This window comes from Thunnus thynnus, chromosome 11, assembly GCF_963924715.1.
Source record: "Thunnus thynnus chromosome 11, fThuThy2.1, whole genome shotgun sequence".
Lineage (NCBI taxonomy): Eukaryota > Metazoa > Chordata > Actinopteri > Scombriformes > Scombridae > Thunnus > Thunnus thynnus.
Window position 1 is genome coordinate 1,929,439 of NC_089527.1, and position 20,862 is coordinate 1,950,300.

General features: G+C 38.4%; 1 protein-coding gene across 2 annotated transcripts in view; it reads right to left on the reverse strand.

Moving 5' to 3' along the window:
• The window catches only part of mylka (myosin, light chain kinase a), a 95,553-nt gene extending 75,128 nt beyond the window's left edge, over positions 1-20,425 (reverse strand). For both annotated transcript variants that reach the window (XM_067602777.1, XM_067602776.1), the window contains exons 1-5: positions 20,264-20,425; positions 8,420-8,582; positions 5,057-5,264; positions 2,445-2,490; positions 18-183 (exon numbers count right to left, since the gene is read on the reverse strand). In XM_067602777.1, the coding sequence (XP_067458878.1) occupies positions 18-183; positions 2,445-2,490; positions 5,057-5,264; positions 8,420-8,578 (579 nt within the window). In that variant the 5' untranslated portion in view covers positions 8,579-8,582; positions 20,264-20,425. The remainder of the gene's footprint in view (positions 1-17; positions 184-2,444; positions 2,491-5,056; positions 5,265-8,419; positions 8,583-20,263) is intronic.
• Between the last annotated feature and the right edge of the window lie 437 nt (positions 20,426-20,862).

A 20,862-nucleotide genomic window follows, 5' to 3' on the forward strand; every position in this document is an offset into this window, starting at 1 on the left:
TGCTTAGCTCCTCCCACCTTGAACCATGTGACCTGGGGTTGAGGGCGTCCTGTGGTTTTGGCGGAGAATTTTCCGGTCTGTCCTGGTCTGGCAAACACTCGGCTCGGTTTAGAGACAAACTTTGGTGGACTCTCACCCCAAATACTGGGCCTGTTCTCCACTGCTGGGACTGCAGAGCGACACCTGGAATCATGGGAAATGGAGTTCTGAGCACTGTTGATGCATTTTTTATTTATTTACAACGGGAAGAAAACTGATCAGCTGTATTCTGACAGCTTTGGTAATGCTTTATTTTACAGATCCTTTCATTTTATAATTTCCCAGAAATTTTCGGAGTAATTTGCAGATATTTAACAATTTGGTACCATTTATAAGAAAAATGAAAAAAAAAGTTTCATATGTAGTTTTTTCAAAAGTTTTTCAACAATTTACCTAAAAGTAGTTGCTGTGTAACTGTTCACAGGACATTTCTTTGAAAATGTTGTGTTATTTGGAAGTATACTGTCAATGTGCTCAGTTTATGACAACGAATCTTATATGCCAATACTAATACATATTAAGTATTTTCTGTCAGTTAAAGAATTGCGTAAATCTAATTTATTAAGAATTTTTGAAAATTAACAACTAGGAACCCAAATATTACCAACTTTTCTACATTTTTTCTTATAATTTGTAGAAAATTGCACCACTCTTTCTGTTAATTTAGTTGGTGAGTACCCACTCTTTATATCTGGGCTCATACACAGTTGTAAATTTGCAAAAATTCTCAATAAATTAGACTCTTAACAATTCTTTAAACCTGCAGTGCCGAACTCTTACATATAAATGAACGTTCGTTACATTCAATCTCTTTGCAAACGAGTTCACACAATGCTGATTAAGCCTGTCACCACTAGGAAAAATCTCTCTGTATTTCACAGTATAGCAGAGTTGTTTAAATCTGGTGTCTGGTTTGACATTTCCGCAATGGCCAGATGAATGCATACTGAGCTGAATGCATGCTCTATGGTCAGAGCATGCGCACCACAGACTTCCACTAATTCTGATAATGAAACGAGCCATTTCGCAGATATTCTTTGACGCTTAACTGACATAAAATACTTACTTTTCAGTGTGTAGCTTTGTGTGTCAAACTACATATCAGCATATTAGCACCTACTTTTAGCAAATTACTGAAAAAACACAAAACTACACACTGAAAACTAAGTATTTCCTGTCAGATTAAGAATTGTCAAGAGTCTAATTTATTAAGAAATGTATTAATTATTAATCTACGTATGAACCCAAATAGCCTATCATGAGTGGGTTCTTACAAATGAAACTATCTCAACACTTTTTCAGTGTTTTCTTATAATTTGTACCAAATGTCTGAAATACTAACTGTCAAATAGCTACAAATTACCAAAAAAACCTCCAGGATATTAGTATAAAATGAAGGGAGCTGTAAAGTAAAGCGTTACCACAGTTTTTCCTGGAGCAGAGAGTCAGATAGCATTCTCACTGTCAGGGCCAACCACTTTCCAAAACACCTGGGTCCACTTGGGAGGATCTTCTGCATTTCTACACAGGAACAACTAGGGCCTTATTTTGTTAGTTTATTCCCTTCATTTCCATCAGCAATAATAAAACTGTACTCACCAAGTTAATATCTGAGATCTGGAAACACAGTGACATCACTAAAAAGAAGTCTGACAGGTTGGAAACAAACCAACAGTTTACCCAGATTAGATGTAATAAACTGTAGTTTTCCTTCGAGCAGTAATTTAATCAGTAGGGGCTCCTACTTTACAGCAGCCCCTCGCCAACACTCAGAAACACCTGCAGGGCACTGCCGTCTTCAATGGTTAATAAAACAAGTTAAATACTTTAGGACGATGAAGCCCTTTTAGAGATTAATGTAACTAAAACCAAAGACATGTGCAGTGATGGAAAATAAGTACATTTACCCAAGTACTGTGCTTAAGTACAATTTTGAGGTACTTGTACTTTACTTGAGTATTTCCATTTAATGAACTAGCTAACTGTATATAAAGTAGTGTAAACTAGCTCCACCTCCAGCAGCTACAACAGTAACATGCTGCTCTAACACTGATGCTTCACTATTAATAATCTAATGATGTCATATATAATAATATATCAGTCAGAGGGACCTAACCACTACTTTTACTGCAATACTTTAACTACATCAAGCTCATAATACTTATGTACTTTTACTGCAATACTTTAACTACATCAAGCTCATAATACTTATGTACTTTTACTGCAATACTTTAACTACATCAAGCTCATAATACTTATGTACTTTTACTGTAGTAGGAGTTTTCATGCAGGACTTTTACTTGTATGAGTATTTTTTACATTGTTGTATTGGTACTTTTACTAAAGTAAAGGATCTGAGTACTTCTTCCAAGAGAATGAGGACATAAGAACAGAGATGAGCTCACCCTGTTTTCATGGAGGACGGGAGGCCATATTTCTTCCCAGAAGTCTCTACAGGTGGAAAAACAAGCATGAGACTGAAGAAGAGTTTGGCTTCTTAAAGGACAGAGTTGGATTTTTTTCTTTAATTTTCTTATAATTATATTTTCTTTATTATTTGCAGGATAATGCACACAACATTATTCCAATATTGATCATAGGTAAAGAAAAGAGATAAATGAATAGATTAAACCAAAGATGAAATAAAACATTACATTTACAAAAGACACATTTACTCTCAGCGTCACTCAGATACTATTGTGTTCAGAAATCCACTTCTAATAAGTCAGGTGATTTATGACCTTTATTTATTACTTTATTGTTAATATTGGCATAAATTAAGGATTAAATAAGGGCATTTAAAGGGATTTCTGCTGGGAACCTTTGCTGCAGGTCATCGTCCTCTGTTTTACTGTCACAAAGACTAAAGAAGAAGCTGAATCAGAGAATTTGGACATTTTCTTCTTTAAAAAAATGACTCCAAGCGATTATCAAAATAGTTGTTGATTGTGAATTTAATTTAGTTGCCAATTAATTGATTTATCAACTAATTGTTGCAGCTCTACAGTCCGTTCCGTATTATTGGATTCATGTCTAGACTCTCCTTGGTCATCAGCTCCATCTGAAGGCTAAAACAAACATCCTCTTTCCCAAATTCACATCACTACAACAACAAGAAAGTGTCGACTGTGACTGAAGGAAGCTGCTGCAGGAGCAGAAGTGTTACATGGGGGGAAGATACCAGCTCAGTCTGGTTGTGTTTAGCAAACAGGAAGCTCCTGTTGAGCTGTTTACGATGCACTAAACCATGAACCTCTGGGCCAGCTCGCTGCACTGAACCATGGCTGAACACACGCATGGAGAAGGTTTTATGAGGAATATCACTGAGGTCATGTTTGGAAACTGCAGGATTAATGGAGTCAGAGTTAACACTGTAAGGAGCATCTCCTCTCCAAACACCTCCACAAACCTGGAACACATGCCACAGCTCCTCTCCTGGACTCTTCATCTGCTTTTAATACAGATCCTGCTTCGTGCTACCTGCGTTTCCACCAGAGGAAACCAGGATCTAAATGAAGCTTCAGGGAGACCCCTGCTGAAGGGGGGCGGAGGAGGAGGGGGGGGTTACTTTGGGGGCAGGGTTTGCAGCACAGCCTGTATATAAAGATGGACGCAGTGCTGTAATGTAACCATGTGGGCCCTTGATGTTTTTTTTCACATTGTCGATATAATAATCAAATACTCGATACTACTTACAGAACTGTACTGTGAGGAAAGAACAAGCTTTTCCCTTTTATAAGCAATTTGCGCTTTTATGCGCTCTCCCTGTCCTGCTGCTGAAGATGAATTTATAACATTCTGTTAACATTTTTATTACAGCTTGTGTTTTTATTTATGAAATAGCCTATCATGTATTTATGACACTTGTGTGGCAGTAGCTATATTTCTCTCTGTATGTGGGCTATATGAAAGCCTTATAACATTATATTATTCTCAGCATAACATACAGGCGAACTAACTTCACACAATAAGGCTGTTTAATAACTGTTCATCAGCCTGTTAACAGACTGCATCCTTCTTCACGTCTGACAGGATTTACCGTTACAAATATAGTCGTGATTTTCGTAAGTTCGGCAGAAAATTCTGCAGATTTTTCTTTGTTGTGCTGTTTTTGGGCACCGCTTTGATGTTTTTGTCTAAGTGTCTCTGACAGCGGTGCCGATGCTGTCAATGAGCTGTATTGATTTGAATTTCCTGCCTAATGTATTAATTGGACCAGAAATCCCTGACGTATCAAACAAATATGGACCAGTAAAGTTTTTATTTTATTTTAAATGGGGGGGGGCTGCGGGGGTATACTTTACGGCTCAGGATGGACGTCACAAGGTGCGACGTCACTGGTTGGTTTTATTGGAGCAGGTTTGAAGTCCAGAGCTGCTGCTTATGTTTGGTGCTATCTTCCAAATAAGGAGTGCGTGTGTTGCCTTTCGCTCTCCCGAAACAGGCCACACTACCTCAGACCCAAGTCACATTAAACTTAGTGAAATATTGCCACAATATTCCGACTCAGTGTGAGTCACAGAGCCAACTGTCAATCACAGCTATCAATCAAGACCCACATGGCAGCGTCTTCAAATCTTATTAACGGAGCAATATTTTCCAAAATGACCACCAATACATTATTAATGGGCCTGAAATTAGAGATTAAGACCATAATGACTCATTGAAAACAATCACTGACTTAGTATTTCTAGAAAGCAGTTGAGGCTTTTTGAATGGGAGTCAGTTGGAGCATCTAATGGTGGTACTTTACGGTCAAAACATGGCAGCTGCTAGTTGGTCCAGATGGTCAAATGAAGCTTATATGAGGCTTCAGCAGTCAGAGAGCAGTCAGATCAAGTGGATATCTGACACATTTACAGTCTTTTTACTGATAGTGGTATCATTATTATTAGTAGTAGTAGTAGTAGCAGTAGTAGTATTAGTAGCAGTAGCAGTAGTAGTATTAGTAGTAGTAGTAGTATTAGTAGTAGTAGCAGTAGTAGTAATAACAGTAGTATTATTATAGGATGCAAACCTTCCAGAAGGATCTCCACGGTAACCTGGCGGCTCCCGGCCGGATTGGTGGCCTGACAGGTGTAACGGCCCAGGTCTTCCTCTCTGACCCCGCCAACCACCAGGCTGAAGGTGCCCCGCCCACCTCTCTCCATGACACAGCGCTCTCCACCAATCATAGCCCTGCCCTCCCTGTACCATGTGATCTGGGGCTCAGGATGACCTCGAACCTGAAAGACAGAGAAGTGATGTTAGTCCAGACGACCAGACTAAGACACAAAACTAACATGTCAACATCTCGTTTAACTTTTTCATGTTAATGAAATTTTTTAACTCAAACATTACATTTTTAATGCTTCGGTTTCTTTTTAATTTGAATCCTACTAAATTTTTTCCCACATCTTGCTAATGCTAATGTTAGCTACTAACTAGCTATGCTAATGTTAGCTATTAACTAACTATGCTAATGTTAGCTATTAATTAACTAAAGATGCTTTTTAAACTCTAATGTTACTTCTTAACACTTATGTTACTTTTTAATGCTAACGTTACTTATTTAACATTATACTTTCTAATTAGTATTTAATGCTAACACAACTTTCTTTAATGCTGCGAGCCTTCAGCAGAGATGAGGAGCTACAGAGGCCTGCTAATCTCACTTCTTTCTAACGCCACACTCAAAGATTTATTTTTACTTTTCAAACTTGTAGTCTTCAGCTGCAACTGACACTGGCTCAAGTGACATCATCAGTGACATCATCAAAAGGCTTTATGTGACTTTTTACACAGAGAACACCGAGAAACACGTGCAGAGTTCACCTTTAAGCAAACTCTGCCTTTAAACTTAATTTCACAGCAGTGATCATCATTTAATTAATTATGATAAGTCACAAAAAGATACACTGAAATAAAAACTTACAATCTTTCCATAATACTGCTTATTGTGAAAAGTTACTTTGCAACTAACACAATAAATGTCTCTAACGCCTGGAGATATTTTGCTTGTAAAAGTGGCTGACATCAGCATCTTTAGTGTGTGTGTGTGTGTGTGTGTGTGTGTGTGTGTGTGTGTGCAGCATGTGGCGGGCAGATGTCTCAACTGTTTGATGGTTTCAACCACAATTCCCATGAGGCCTTGCAGCTCAATTAATCTCCTTGTCTTCTCTAGCTGTGGACTGATGCTGCATTCAGGTGCCGTGGAATTCTGGACACACAGAACCTGAACGCCCCACTGAGTCACGAGATCAAGATGCATTTTTCTTCCCTTAACATGCTTCCTACTTTCCTTCAATACCTCCTGACTCTGGTGCGGTACATCAAATGTTAACATTTATATTTAACACTGTACATGGTCCCAATAAATACAACTTTCCTCCTTGCATCCTTTTCTGTCTCCTTTTCTTTTTCTTCTCTACCTCCTCCTATATAAGTTATTTCCTTGTATACCTCCTTTTTTCTCTCCTCTGCCTCCTCATGCCCTTTCCTATAGATGGATTTCCTGTTTAAAAACAGTCAAGGATGCAGCAAAACACATCACCACAATGTCCTGATAGCTTGTGGACATTTTCAGCAGGTGAATTATTGTAATGTGGGACACTGACAAGCAAAACAATAAAGTAACATGAATATGAAAACAAGAAAGTAACATTAGCATGAAAACAATAAAGTAACGTTAGCATGAAAACAATAAAGTAATGTTAGCATGAAAACAATGAAGTAGTATTAGCATGAAAACAGTAACGTAACATTAGCATGAAAACAGTAACGTAACATTAGCATGAAAACAATAAAGTAACGTTAGCATGAAAACAATAAAGTAACGTTAGCATGAAAACAATAAAGTAACGTTAGATTGAAAACAATAAAGTAATGTTAGCATGAAAACAATGAAGTAGTATTAGCATGAAAACAGTAACATAACATTAGCATGAAAACAATAAAGTAACATTAGCATGAAAACAATGAAGTAACGTTAGCATGAAAACAATAAAGTAACATTAGCATGAAAACAATGAAGTAACATTAGCATGAAAACAATAAAGTAACATTAGCATGAAAACAATGAAGTAACGTTAGCATGAAAACAATAAAGTAACATTAGCATGAAAACAATAAAGTAACAATAAAGTAACATTAGCTTGAAAACAATAAAGTAACGTTAGATTGAAAACAATAAAGTAACATTAGCATGAAAACAATGAAGTAACGTTAGCATGAAAACAATAAAGTAACGTTAGCATGAAAACAATAAAGTAACATTAGCATGAAAACAATAAAGTAACGTTAGATTGAAAACAATAAAGTAACGTTAGCATGAAAACAATAAAGTAACATTAGCATGAAAACAATAAAGTAATCATAAAGTAACATTAGCATGAAAACAATAAAGTAACATTAGCGTAAAAAGTTTGTGTTTTAAACGTGTGAAGGCGAGTAGATGAGTTATTTGGTCTGAAACTGGTAAACCAGTTGTAGATTCCAAAAACCAACAGAAAAAAATGAGTAATGAAGCAAAATGAAAGCTCAAGATGGAGGTTAAAGCTTTCACCAACAAATGGAGCAGAAAGACGTTAAAACACCAAATAAACCAAACAATGACTTCAGAGACAAAATAACTTCATCAGTGAACTCAGTTAGGTTGACGACTTCACAACAGGATGCAGCCGATCACAAGACTGAGGAAATGTTAATCCCTCTCTTCTCACATGCTCCTCTCCTCCTCTCCTGTCCTCTCTGGTTTCCTCCTCTCCTCTCTCATTTCATAATTATTCATAACAATAATAATAAATCTGTCTTATTTTATTACATTTTCTTTTTTTTTTAAATGATTTTTGCCTCCATTGGTCCGTTACTGGTGAAGATGCCAACAGGAAACAGGAGAGAGAGAGATGGGTGTAATGTGCAAAAAGCTCCCTTGCTGGACTGGAACCAGGGATGTTATGTGCACAGTAACCATTCAGGTACTGGGTCGCTCCTTTTATCACATTTTCATAATGTTTTATTTCTCATGTGCACTAGTCTCAAATTGTTTTACTGTTTACTATCAACATTAACTCATTATCGGCTTCTCAGTCATCTGTGAAGCACTTTGAATTGCACTAACCTGCATGAAAGGCGCTGTACAAATAACGTTTGATTGATTGATACCTTTTTTGACAAAACATTTGAACTCATCTTTAGTATTTTCTTCTGCTGCCCAGAGGGTGAACTCTGTGGATCTGTTACGATCACATGACCTTTCCTCTAGCTGGGACCATCATCACCAGGAGTCCTGCTGAACCGCACCAAACGTTAGCTTAGCAAAGGCAGCGGTGATGTTAGAGCTCAAAGCAGCAGATGGAGGAACAGATTCAGTCAGATAAACATTAAATCAGCAGCATCCCACCTTCCCCTCCAGTCGGGCGTCTACTCCCAGGGTGACCCGGGCGTTGCGGGGAGGCAGAATGAAGGCTGGAGGCTCGTTGCCACGGGAACTGCATCCTGGTGACAGGCCAGCTATCTTGGTGACGGTGGAGGAAGCTGAAGCAAACCGGACGTCGCTCATCCTGCTGTCAGAGAGAAAAAACATACTAATGTCAAAATAATATCAGAAAACACCGACAACATCTAAAATATACTCGTCATGTAACTGCAGTTAAATACTGATAAATAATATGAATTTATTAGTATTTAAAATAATATTACACAATATAAACTAAACTTTATTTGAATGTTGTTTTTGATATATAACAAGTGATCATTAATTTAAAAACAAAGACATTTATGTTCGTTAATTCTACAAAACTGCAAAACAATGAGAATAATATGAACACAAATATTAAGACGTAACTGTGTGTGTGTGTGTGTGTGTGTGTGTGTGTGTGTGTTGTGAGGGATGAACAGATATGAAGCATGAAGATAAAAACATCATGTGTGATCAGCGAACACGCCAACATGTGACCGGCTCCACATATACGACCTTATAAGGAGAACAAATCAACTCAAGTCATTTAAGTTCAATCTGTTAAACGTCTTTGTGTTTCAGGATCTCAGCAGTACAACACTGTAAAAAATACTCTAATTCAAGTAAAAATTCAAAATCTTAGTACAGAAATACAGAAGTATTATCATCTTAGAGACACCAGTCAACTGTCCCCAACATTTAACAACCAACCTGCTTTTCTTTGGGTTTTTTGTGAACTTAATATTAATTTCTTTGAGTCAAATGTATGTTAGGTGAAGTTTCTGTCTACATTAAAACCATTTAATTTGTTAAATTCTTATCGTTTTAATTGATAAGTTTGTCATTTAATACTTAATTTATTAATAGTGAAGCATCAGTGTTAGAGCAGCATGTTACTGTTGCAGCTGCTGGAGGTGGAGCTAGTTTACACTACTTTATATACAGTTAGCTAGTTTAGTCCAGTGGTTCCCAACCTAGGGGTCGGGCCCCTGCAAAGGGTCAGCAGATAAATCTGAGGGGTGGTGAGATGATTAATGGGAGAGGAAAGAAGAAAAAACAAAGTTCTGATACACAAATCTGTTTTCAGTTTTTGGACTTTTTCTCTAATCTTTGATTTTTGCTGAAATATTGGATCATTTGAACATTTATTGAAATGAAAGCATGTGAGAAGTTTAGAGGGAAAAATCACTATTTGGTGGAGCTGTTAACAACTCATAGACATGTGAAATGTGACCCCGACTACACACTGCTTTTTGTAAGACGTCAAAAGACAAAAAGGTTGGAAACCACTGGTTTCATCTTTAGCAATGTGTTGTATTGTAGTGTATCAGTTCTGAATAAACAACTTTATTTCAGTTTTTTATTAATTTATCTATTAGGAACAGTGAGCCAGAGTTAGCCTAAAAGGCTAATTTTCATCTGCCGACGACATGTTCCACATATGCAAAGAAGCATGATAACAAATATCATGCACAGGTTTTGTGAGTGGACTGATAAAGCGTGCTCAGTGCCAACGCTCCATCAGACTGTTGGGAGTTCATGTTGTGTTGGTTGGAAGTTTGTTCGATGACCGAACGGCGTTTATCTGTGTGAAACAGCAGCTCAGTGTTTTCAGAACAAACAACCAGCCTGCTGTTAGTGTTCCTGCCGTCACAGTTCAAACACGCTGCTAACACCGACACATTCTCCAGCTGCCTTACATGGCTTTAAAGCCCTACACTCTGACTTTTTTTGTTTTTAAATGACATTTTTTTTAATCTAAATGTCAACCTTTGCTTCCTATTAAGTCCACTAGTCAGAGCTGGAGATTTAAACCAGAAACTGCTCAGTGTGTGTTTATGTCAGTAATCCTTTGATTGTCTGATTATTTCCAGACACATTTCTCTTTATATAAAAACAGCCGTGTCACATCGATCCCCCGCTCCGCCACAACACCACGTGGCACATTCTTCCATTCAAATACATCAATGTGTTTCTCCTGAGAGACGCCTCCAAAATAAAAACCCATCTTTATCCGACATTTTTCCCAAGAGTGACATATTTACCCTGTTCATCATCTTAGCTTAGCATGTTAACATTTGCTAATTAGCAGTAAAGACAGCTGAGGCTGATGGGAATCAGCTTCTCTCTGCACTCTGACTGGTTTAGAGATATAAAGTTCAAAGTTTTGACATTCTAGTTATCAAAATGGATCGACAGTATATTCTCTCTTATTTGTCAGAATAACAGACACCCTCATTGTATCAAAATAAAACATCACTGTGTTAAAAGTTACGCCAGTTTGGGTCGATGCAGCACCGACAGAATACCGTTAATGTTGTTCTGACTCAGTTTTACTGTAATGTTTTTATTATTTACCCAAATTAAAGCTTGTTATAATCTACTCTTTTTAAACTTACATGTCACCGTTTTTTTTTTTCTATTATTATTAATAACTTTTGAATCTTTTGTACAAGAAACAATAAATCTGTGACAGTTTTTAGTTAAAGCTTGTTGTGTATCAGATTGCTGTTGGGTAAATTTTTAGTTTGCAGGTTTAAGAAGCGACAACAATCTGCAGACAAGAAGAAGTTGAAGTTTATGACATGTTGGATTCAGTGTGAATATTATCATTAATATCCAAACACTCAGTTATAGCAGAACCTCCACAGACGTTTATCACATAATATGAACAATGAATCTGTTCTTCTTCATGGCACTGATAAGAGATGAAAGATAAATATGAAATATCTGATCTGATTCTTGAAAAATGTTATCAGACAGAAGCCTTTCAAAATAAAAGCTAAATTAAACCAACTCCTGGATGTGTGTTTTACTGTCAGCTTGAGTTCGATTGTACTATTTGTATGTGACTGATTAAAGCCGCCTGAAAACGTTAAGTCATCAAATACAAATAGTTCTTCTAACGTTAATGTTGACTAAATACTGCATGTTATCCTCGTTTGGTGGATTTAGATTTGTTAATATTTCTTAATTTAAAGAGTCAGTTTGTCATGTGACACAATGAACTTGCAGCTTTAGTTGCTGCTGTTGCTCAGTTCAGTCTGGACAAAGACAACATGCAAAGCTGCTGTCAGAGAGCTTCTCCATCATCAGGAACCATCATCAGGAACCATCACCAGGAACCATCATCGGGAACCATCACCAGGAACCATCACCAGGAACCATCACCAGGAACCATCATCAGGAACCATCACCAGGAACCATCACCAGGAACCATCGCCAGGAACCATCACCAGGAACCATCATCGGGAACCATCACCAGGAACCATCACCAGGAACCATCATCAGGAACCATCACCAGGAACCATCACCAGGAACCAGGGTCTGAATGAAGCTCCAGACAGATTGTTTTACCCCCCAAAAAAGTCCCTGCTGGGGGGGGCAGGATCTTTGGGGGTGGGGTTTGCAGGGATGATTGTTGCTGATTGGTCAAACAGGAAGACATTTCTCTTTGTTTACTAATGTTAAAAGTAAAGTTAGGCTTTGCTGTCGGCTTCCCAACTCATTTTAAAAAAGAGAAAGAGAGAGAGAGAGAGAGAGAGCTAGAGAGTGAATGAAGAGAGCGAGCAGCTGAATGAGGGAAATCAAACGTTATTTCCTGATTGTTTCACGGTGGTTAAATAACCATCAAAGGCTCAGCAGATGATTTAGTGAGGAGACAGACGCTCACTGCGTTTCTGCTTCTCATTCATTCTTCACATGAAGTTTCCTCGTGTGTTAATACTGCGGCGTCTCGTCACTTTTATATTCCTCAGCAGGATCCATCTGGTTCCACAAACAGGAGGATTAGTTCCTCTGCTTCCAAAGTACCTGAACTTCTGTTAGAAACGGAGCACAGACAGTTTCCATCATGTATGTTTTCTTCAAACTACAAAAAAGAAGTTTTTAAGCAATGCATGCTGGGAAATATGCTGACATGCTGATCATGTTTCTTTATAAACTTAAATCAATGAGTCAACTCTTTAAATTCAACTCATCATTTCAAGTGAAAAGAGTCAGAGGAACCGTTAAATATGAGAAATAAAAACTAGAAATTTCAGGTTTAATTAACTTGAACTTAAAACTCTAAACTAAGTAAAGTTAAAGAGTTGATTGCTTCCACTTGGAAGCAGAGAGGTTTCTGTCATACAGGTGACCTATATACTGATGGGAGCTTTGGCTCATTTGCACAGTTACAAGCTGTTTATAATGTTCCCACATCAAGTTTTTCCAGATATTTACATACTGGAGACTCTGTCAGGAAGCATGTGCCTCACTTTGAAATGTTGGACGAGCACGAGTCCCCGGAGACAACAGATAAAGTTTATCCTGTTACTCGCAGGGCGGTTTTCCTTCTATTTTTTTATCAGATCCAACATAGCAGAGTTCTGTTTAACACATCAGGACTTAAACAGACGCGGGTGGACGAGCTGAATGTAGAAGTAAAAGATCTGGGAGAGATGATGGTTCAGTCTTTACACGGACTCTGTTATTCCTGATGTTTCACCTCTTTGTGTTTGATGAAGTGTTCGATCAGTAAACTGTTCACATACTAGAAAAGCCTGATCCTCTTATAGGCATTCTTAGAGTAACACACTCTTCATCTTTGGCCGATTAGTATGAAAATGTGTTTTGTTTGGAACGATAAGAGTGAAAAAGTTCATCTTACGAGTGTTTCGAATCGATAACGATTCTGTTAAAGGACTAATGTGTCCACCTTGCTGTATATAAACTGCTTTGTATTTAATATAATTTATGATTGTGTGTTAATGTATGTGTGTGTTTGTTTTCTCTCATTTTAATTTCCAATCACCTTCGCTCCTAATCAGGTTTGTATTCAGTTACAATTTTCATAATGAAATAACCAATCAAGCAATTTGATTTTGCAGGACATTATTAGTATTTTTGACATCCATCATTTCTAGATGTGCAGACAGATTCAGCTGTTTGATGATAGTTAATATTGAGTTAGAAACAAACAGTCTCTGTGTTGTTTATTTGTAGTTCATCTGGTTAACATGGTTTGTATATAGTTTGTTCCCCTCATGTGTCATTAGTGAGGGCAGTTTTGTCTCTGATGAGACCTAATTCACTCATTAATCTTGATTTGTTTGTTCTTTCTGCATTTTTTTGGGGGGGTAAATGAAAACCCAACCCGCATGAAAAACCACAAAAAAACCTCCTGTGCATCCTGTGACTTGCTGTTCGGGTCTCTAAAATTCCCCAAAAGTAAATAATAACCATTTATTTCAAACACAGCGGGTGTTGAAGCAGTGAAGCAGGAAACCGACAGAAGAATTCCCTCCCATCATGTGACCTTTCCATTTCTGAGCGGCTGATAAGAAGATCAATGGAGCAAACGGTTTTCTGCCGATATTCACCTGTTCTCACACAGATAACAGGGGCAGCCTTGTAACCATGCCAACACAGATACCAGAGCAGTGACACACACTCTGGAGTGAATGTGTGTAGTCAGCAGTTCAGTTGTTAACACAGATGCAGAAACTGACTCGGTATCAGTGAGAGAAAACGCCAACTCATCATCCTTCTGCTGCTGAATGTAAAGAAGCGTTATGGTGTAAAACACATAGCTGGAAGAACAAACTCCAATAAAGTTTTGAGTTCTAATTTAACTTTATCTGAACAAATCTGAGTTTTTACTCATGTTAATGACTGTTAGTTATTGCTTCTATGACTGCCAGGCTTTCTGTTCTTTTGTTCTCTCACATAAACAGTTTACAACAGCGACAGTGACAGATTTACCATCAAAATTCAGTCATTTTTAAGTCTTTGATTCCAGACAGAAGTAAACAAAAGCAGCCTCTCGTTTCTAGCTGGTAAACAGGGATTTTACAGAAATGTTTCCAGCTGAACCATTTAAATCTGCACTATGATGTTTACATACAGGATATCATGCTAACAGGCTAAACAGAGTGTCCACTCTTTTCAAGTAATCATTTTCCAGGACATTTTGATGGGGATCACGCCTCAGACTAACAAGTTTCTTTGCGGGGAAGTCTCCTTTAAAGGACGGTTTAGTTTCTCCAGTGTGTCTTAAACCAGCAGTCAAGTGTCCATAGTAACAGTGAAAGAGGTTTTCCTCACTGTAATCATTCCTCCTGTTCATACTGGATATTAAAAGATCCTTCAAATGTGCTTTCAATGCATTTAAAAGTCTGTGTGAAGCTTCTATTCAGCTTCATCAGTCTGAGTTAGTCATATCAAGTGGATATCTGACACATTTACAGTCTTTTTAGCATCAAATTCCCTCTTTGTGTTTCCTCGGACAGTGTTTCCCTGTTGAGCTGCAGGTGGAAGTATAGTAACAAAAAGAGGAACTTTGGCACTAAAAAGACTGTAACGTTGAAAGATATCTACTTGATTTGACTCATTTGGACGCTGAAGCTTCATATTAGCTTCAGATTAACTTTTAAATACATGTTTGCACAGAAGGAGGACTGTGGATTTTGTCCTCCATCACTTCCATTGTAAGGTCGTTATGAAGGGATCTTCTAATGGTCAGTATGAACAGGAGGAATGATTACAGCAAGAAAAACAGCTTTCATGGTCATTTGGGCTCCTGACTGTTGGTTTAAGATCCTTTGAGGATCAGTTCACTCACATTTCTCTTCATCAACCTGTTGTGATTCGGGGTACAGTCAGACGCTCTCACACTGCCACTTTAACCTTATTTGATCCCTGAGCCTGAATTTCAGCTGCCAGCTGTTGTGGATATTTGTCAGTTCACTCTCAGCAAAAGGAAAAGACCACAGAGTGTTTTTCAGGACATTGTACCATTTCTCTACTTGTCCATGAGTTTTCCACGACCCTGTAACAGGTCCCGGGTAAAGTCATCATCCATGTAGAAGACGTGGAAATAAAGGAAGATTGTTCTCGTGTTGCAGTGCAGAGCTGCTTTATTCCACTACTTCAAGTACTTTATTCTGTTTAGCTGCTCAGTTTACACACATCAGCACGTTTCACTTTTAACATTACAAGAGAAAAGGCTTTCAGGATGAGGACTAACAAATGTGTTTGACATAAGTAACATTATCTTAGCTAACGTTAGCATCGCATCAAACACAGTGTGTGCTAGTCATGAACGAGGCTTTTTTAATGTGCACTAACTGTGGTGTTTGCTTGTTGTTAGTGGTTCAGTTCGAGCCGCATGTTGAGTGAAATCTGTACTTTGTGGAAGTTGAGTTATTACGACGTGCATAAAAAGCTTATTTTGAACTGAAAAAGTAATGTGGATGGTAGCTGCTATATTAGCCGCCTTCAGTCACAACCAGGACATAAACAGTTTGTGTTTTTTTTTAAAGAGATGTTATCCCTGACCACGAGATGTGAAGCCGTGGAAGTGGACTGAACAGTGTTTGTATTCTGCTGTATTCAGTCTGTCTTTACCTGCCGGGGAGCTAACGCTAGCTAGCAGCTGTCTGCAGGTATCAGACTGATACCTGCCGGGGAGCTAACGCTAGCTAGCAGCTGTCTGCAGGTATCAGACTGATACCTGCCGGGGAGCTAACGCTAGCTAGCAGCTGTCTGCAGGTATCAGACTGATACCTGCCGGGGAGCTAACGCTAGCTAGCAGCTGTCTGCAGGTATCAGACTGATACCTGCCGGGGAGCTAACGCTAGCTAGCAGCTGTCTGCAGGTATCAGACTGATACCTGCCGGGGAGCTAACGCTAGCTAGCAGCTGTCTGCAGGTATCAGACTGATGTCAACACAAACATGATGAATTATGAGCCGACAGTTTCTGTCTGAGCTCAAAGTGAAGTTGAAACAGCAGGTACTGACAGTCCATGTGTTGCTGTATGAGACAGCATTCATTTTTTAAAATATGAACAGTGATGAAGTCTTGCAGGTCTTTTATTATTCTTGCTCAACTGTTTTGCATGTTGATCTAAAAACAATGTGTGACAGTCAGGTGCCAGTAGATCCTCGTAGCTATACAGGAACAAGTGGTTGTGTTCTTTGTTTGTTCTGTGATATAATGACTGTTTAAGGACTTTTTTTTATAAATTGAGATAAATAAAGGACATTTTAAATATGCAGAGGTGGAAAAAACAGCTTTCAAATGACATAAATGCTTTGACTGCAATAAATTGTTATTATGTTATATAAAAATAAACCTTACTGTGTTGATAAATGGAAAATAATTAGGCACACTGATGAAAAATTTAATTTTGAGATTTTTCAGGACATCCACGCTGGCAATTAAAGGCTCCCAGCCCCCCGAGACCCCCTGTATTTTACACACTGCCTAAAAAAATAGGTTTATTTATTTATTTAATGTTTAATTGTTTAGGAACAAGTATATAGCATGACTTAATGCCACGTACCACAGCATTTATAGACTAAACTAATTTGCAATGCGAGTCCCTAGATGGGCCTTAAATACAAAAAACTCAACAGTAACAAACACGTGAAACCGCACAAGACTCACAAATACCAATAAATACATTAAAGCACAAAACTCAACGAGAAAGTACAAACAAAGCAGCAGAAAACACAAACAACGATACCATAAAAGTTTCAGAAAACAACTCAGACATGTCGTGTTTTAGTCTTCTTGCATTTACTCAAGAGAAAATCCTCAGTTCACAGTTTTATAACCAGGAAATGTGTTAACAGTTCAGTTTGGTAACGTTTGAGGAAACAACAGTGTTGTTTAATCTTCCAGGATAAGTTGAGAAGAGTTTCATGCAATATTAGTATTTATCTGATGTAAAGAATTCACTCAAAGTGAATTAAAAATAATTGATTGTGGACCCCTATAAGCAAGTAGGTAGTAAGCTAGTAGCTACATGCTAACTTCTTCAATTTACATCACTAATTAGTGCTTTATGAGCTCTCAGACTCTCATCCAGTTTTATTCTGATCCAGCTGTTTTTTCAGCACTAAACAGCAGGAAACCGATAAACCTCAACTGTACATGGCGACTAATGAGTCGACCTCGTTAGAGCTCCACAGCTTCACTCACACTGACGAAGCCTGAAAGAGAAGGAAACGTCTACTGTGTCTTCCCTGGATGAATGTGGGAAACAGAAGCTCGGCCCTGCAGTGTTTAACTGTAAAGGATGTTTGTGAAACGGTCGACTGACGAGAAGGAATCTCTTCCGATAAAAGATTCAACCTGAACATGAAGGATTCTGGGATTCTCCTCAGGAAAACTGAGAAACTAACAAGCTGAATGTGAGTCTGTCAGTACTGCTGTTTGATTTTATCACTTATAATTTTCTGCTGCTTCCTGTTTTATTTAAAAAAAAATCTTATTTCCATTGCTGATACACATTTCTACTGACACTTGCAGCTCAGACGTTTTATGGCCTCCCTTCCTGATTCCCTCCCTGCCTGCCCTCCCAGTCCCCCCCGGATTTACTGCTGAGGTCCAAAAGAGATATTGAACAAGTCAACATTTATAGTGTCAACAAGACTTGGTCAAAACCTTGTATATGTCTGGAGTGTTTATGGTCAGTGTGTGAAACTGTGGCCGGTGTGTTACAGTGATAGTCAGCAGTCGTGTCTATAATGTGGATATTAAATGTTCATCTGCAATGTTCTGTAGTGGTCCCAGTAATATTTACTGGGGTAGCATCACATGACATGATTAAGCTACGTTTGAGGTTATAAATGCAGTTGCAAGAACAAAACTGTCCACTCATATCTTGAGATGTTTGATTTGAAGGAGAACTTATTTTATTTCTAATTATTATTAACTCTCCCTGCTCTTCATCTGTTTCACTCTGTGGATGTCTCTCGTTTTCACTCTGCGTTGAGTGTTTTATCAGTGATGTTATGTTAACTCCTTCATACCTCTATGCACCTTTTTTCTGCCTCTTTCCTGGTCAATGATCTTGGGAGGCTGTGGTGGAAATTGTAAATAAAAGTTTTAACAGCATTTTGGGTGCAAATTCAGGAGGCTTATCTCCGCCCGGTTACTGCTGTTACAGTCAAATCAAGTGCACCTTCAAATCAGCCACCCCACAGTAAACTGATATATCACGTCTACATGAATCGCATGTTTTACCTGCAAAACTTGTGTTTTAATGCTGTTTTTCATCGTGTGTGATGTGAAAACGTCAGAGAAATAAAAAGTTTGCGTCCTGGTATCAGTTCAGTTACAAAATCCAAACACACCGCAGAGCGTCTCTCCTGCCGGCTGCCGACAGCGCTGCCAGCTGTAGAGGAGGAGACGCAGAGATGCAACTGTTTAAACAGGAGTTTAACCGACTTCACTGCATTTAACAGCAGAGCAGAAACACAGTCGCTCTGCATCACTGCTGTCCTCCACTTCCATCATCTCACACTGACTCATTTTGAAAGAGCAACGGCCAATGAGGAAACTTAACACGGTTGGCCGACCAGTGGTGTAACTTCATCACTCACTCAGACACGGATGACCGTGGTTAAGGGCTGGTATGTGGACAGTCCAGCCAACAAAGGCAGACTTACACTCTTTGAAAATAAAGAAAGTAGTATGGGTTATTGATAGTGGTGGAAAGTAACTAAGTACATTCGCTCAAGTACTGTATTTAAGTACAGTTTTGAGGTACTTGTACTTTACTTGAGTATTTCCATGTGATGCTACTTTCTACATTTCAGAGGGAAATATTGTACTTTCTACTCCACTACATTTATTTGACAGCTTTAGTTACTTTTCACATGAAGATTTGACACAATGGATAATATAACAAGCTTTTAAAATACAACACATTGTTAAAGATGAAACCAGTGGTTTCCAACCTTTTTGGCTTTTGATGTCTTACAAAAAGCAGTGTGTAGTCGGGGTCACATTTCACATGTCTATGAGTTGTTAACAGCTCCACCAAATAGTGATTTTTCCCTCTAAACTTCTCACATGCTTTCATTTCAATAAATGTTCAAATGATCCAATATTTCAGCAAAAATCAAAGATTAGAGAAAAAGTCCAAAAACTGAAAACAGATTTGTGTATCAGAACTTTGTTTTTTCTTCTTTCCTCTCCCATTAATCATCTCACCACCCCTCAGATTTATCTGCTGACCCTTTGGAGGGGCCCGACCCCTAGGTTGGGAACCACTGGACTAAACTAGCTAACTGTATATAAAGTAGTGTAAACTAGCTCCACCTCCAGCAGCTACAACAGTAACATGCTGCTCTAACACTGATGCTTCACTATTAATAATCTAATGATGTCATATATAATAATATATCAGTCAGAGGGACCAAACCACTACTTTTACTGCAATACTTTAACTACATCAAGCTCATAATACTTATGTACTTTTACTGCAATACTTTAACTACATCAAGCTCATAATAGTTATGTACTTTTACTGCAATACTTTAACTACATCAAGCTCATAATACTTATGTACCTTTGCTGCAATACTTTAACTACATCAAGCTCATAATACTTATGTACTTTTACTGTGGTAGACTTTTACTTGTAATGGAGTATTTTTACACTGCTGCATTGGTACTTTTACTGCAGTAAATATCTGAGTACTTCTTCCACCGCTGTCATGGATTCATATTATTAATTATAATCTATGGAAACAGATGCTGTGAGGTGCGTTTGTTTTGTTTGTGTTCTTGAGCCGCGTGCAGCCCGGTTTAGTAGTGACTCCGCCCACCTGAGCATTTGGGTCCGTTTGTTTAAAAAAAAAGAAAACTTTCAGAAGTTTTACAACCTCGTAGAAACGTCTCGGTTTGCACCGGACACATGTGTGAAAATAATAAACAGTAAAGTCGTGTCGTGGTGAAGGTAAACAGCATCTGTCAGGTAAATAAATGTAGTAGAGGAAAAGACAACTTACAGTTCTGACTCCCAAACTTCAGGAAAGCAGCTGCACAGAGAAACTGAGGAGGTTTCCTACTTCAGTGTGTTTTCTTCATCTGAATAATCAGCACATTCATCAGGACTCTCCTCCTCCTGCTGGTTTCCTCTTCCTCCTCCTCCTCACTCTCCTCAGTGGGAGCTCCTCTGCAGGCTGCGCTGTTTTTCACGGCTCGGTCAGCTGCTCCTGTCTGAAATCACCGAGCTGCTGCAGGAGGAGGAGGAGGAGGAGGAGGAGGAGGAGGGCCAGACCGACTGACTCTGTCCGCCCCCCGCCTCCTCCCCCTCCCCCCTGAGCCTTTTCCAGAGGTGTTTAGTAACTAAGTACATTTATTCAGTTTCATTTTATTTATGGCAGAAGCAAAACAATCCACTGTTTTTACATGTTTACATTGGTGGAAGACGTACTCAGATCCTTTACTGCAGTAAAAGTATATTAAATACTCCATTACAAGTAAAAGTCCTACATGAAAAATCCTCCTACAGTAAAAGTACATAAGTATTATGAGTTTGATGTAAAGTATTGCAGTAAAAGTACATAAGTATTATGATTTGATGTTCTTGTACATATTTGTACTT